The sequence below is a fragment of the Colobus angolensis genome, unplaced genomic scaffold (genome assembly GCF_000951035.1).
Source record: "Colobus angolensis palliatus isolate OR3802 unplaced genomic scaffold, Cang.pa_1.0 Scaffold46, whole genome shotgun sequence".
Lineage (NCBI taxonomy): Eukaryota > Metazoa > Chordata > Mammalia > Primates > Cercopithecidae > Colobus > Colobus angolensis.
Window position 1 is genome coordinate 8,102,518 of NW_012118043.1, and position 2,425 is coordinate 8,104,942.

At 37.9% G+C, this 2,425-nt stretch overlaps 1 protein-coding gene across 1 annotated transcript in view; it reads left to right on the forward strand.

Annotated features, from left to right (window-relative positions):
- Positions 1–2,425, forward strand: part of PIK3CB (phosphatidylinositol-4,5-bisphosphate 3-kinase, catalytic subunit beta) — a 151,361-nt gene that overhangs the window by 89,585 nt on the left and 59,351 nt on the right. The window contains exon 10 of the mRNA XM_011958222.1: positions 707–726. Coding sequence (XP_011813612.1) covers positions 707–726 — 20 coding nt within the window. The remainder of the gene's footprint in view (positions 1–706; positions 727–2,425) is intronic.

Here is a 2,425-nt window from a genome sequence, read left to right on the forward strand (position 1 = left end):
GCTAATTTTCTGTGTTTTTAGTAGAGACAGTATTTTACCGTGTTAGCCAGAATGGTCTTGATCTCCTGACCTCGTGATCCACCCACTTCAGCCTCCCAAAGTGCTGGGATTATAGGCTTGAGCCACCGCACCCGGCCTAAAATGCTTTTTCTTTAGTTGGCTTTAGCCTGAAATTTGATGTAAGCGGAGCACCTTCCACACACCTTTATTTCTCAAATACTACTCAGAATACCCTCATCACATGAGGTAGATGGTTTTATTTCCATTTTTACAGATAAGTGAAGCTCAGAGAAAATAAGTGAGTCTTACATAGCTGGTTCAAACCTAGGATTTCAATGAAAGACTATTCAGATCTTCCCATTGGTGTATACTGCTTTCTCAAATGTTGGAATTTTTAGTGTAAATCTTACATTATAATAGTGGTTTTCTTTTTCTTTTTTCCTGTCTTTATAGTTTGTTGATATATCTAGTAAAGCTGTGAACTAATTTGAATTTGAATTTTTTAATTCATGGCTTTGTAAGTAACATTTGAAAATGTTCATGTACTAGCAGTTGTCACCTGAAAAATTATTTTTGGATAATCATTTACTGACATATTTATAAACTCTTTACAGTCTAATAGTGTGTGTGTATGTCCTTTTATTCCTATGCTCTCCAGCATGTACCTCTAGCAATTTTCATTAATTATGTTATTCCCCAAATGTAGGAGAGCTGTGTATATTTGACGTATTTCTTTTTGTTTGTTTGTTTGTTTGTTTGTTTGACTCAGGGCCTCACGTTGTCACCCAGGCTGGTGTGTAGTGCCTTGAACACAGCTCACTGTAGCTTGCCTTCCTGGGCTCAAGTGAGTCTCCCGCCTCAGCACCCCAAGTACCTGGGACTACAGGCATATACCACCACACCTGGCAATTTTTTTTTTTTGTATTTTTTGTAGAGACAGGGTTTCGCCATGTTGCCCAGGCTGGTCTCAAACTCCTGAGCTCAAGTGAGCTCCTCCTCAGCCTCACAAAGTGCTAGGATTATAGGTATGAGCCACTGCTCCCAGCCTATTTGACATATTTCTTAGGAGGAACTAAACTTTCACAATACAATAAAATATAGCCCCAAAATACTGCATTTTCTTGAAAATCTTAATTTCGACTCACACATGTTCTCCAGAATCACCAACCAACTTGACTAGTATTTTTAGTAAAAATTAAAATTTTTGGTGGTGTTAACTTGGCATAATACTATGAACCTGACTTCCTCCCTGAGAAAATGTGTGATGAAAAATAATAAATGAACAGAGTTAGTTCTGCATGTGTCAGCTCTAGAATTGTTACATTTAACCCAGTAGGGGCAAGCAAGAAGCAAAGAAACCATAAATAGTCTATCATCTAGAGTCCCTAGGTCATCATTACAAGGCATATAATCACATTTATTTTTTTTTCCTAACTTTCCATAATTTTTTATGTATGGACTAGGAAATACAAATATGGATTCCTGTTTTTCTCCCTATACTTAACAGAAAATGGCACTTTTGGTATAATGTATAATGTTCTGCTCCTTGCTTTATTTACCATATCTACCTATATGGAGAACTGGTTTTTCCCCCCATGCCTGTGCTACTATAATGAGTAACCTTGCTTATGTACAGGTGTATATATGAGATAAATTCCTTAGAGGTGGGTTTGTTGATTCAAAGAATAGATAAATTCATAATTCTTATAATTACAAATTGCTCCCCAATAGAGTGTATCAATTTTTACTCTCCGTGTGTAGTATATATGAATGCCTTTTTTTGCCAGATATGGTGGGTCACATGTATAATCCCAATGCTTTGGGAGACTTAGGCAGGAGGATCACTTGAGTCCAGGAGATTGAGACCAGCCTGGACAACATAGTGAGACTATGTCTCCCTATACACACAGAAAAAGAGTGCCTTTTTTTCTGATCACTTTTGAACAAGGTTAAAGGAATACCTGTATATTTGGGGCTAATAAGTACTAAAATACTAAATTTGATTTCAGTTAGGTTGCATTTGATAGGACAAAAGTATAATAGTACTAGAGAGCAGAAGTATGAAACTGTAAATTGCTGAGAAATCAGCTCTAGAGGCGTATAAATTATTAGAATTGAGCCAGCTGCAGTAGTGTGTGTGCTTGTAGTCTCAGTTAACTCAGGAACTTGAGGCAGGGGGATCGTTTGGGGCTAGGAGCTTGTATCCAGCCTGGGCAATGTAGCAAGACTCTGTCTCTAAAAAACAGCAAGATAAAAAAAAGAGTTGCCTCCATCCAGGTGAAAATTGAGTCTGGGCTTGGTGTGATTGCTCACACCTGTAATTCCAGCACTTTTGGAGGCTGAGTTAGGTGGATCTCTTGAGCTCAGGAGTTCAAGACCAGCCTGGGCAACATGGTGAAACCCTATCTCTACCAAAAATTAAAAA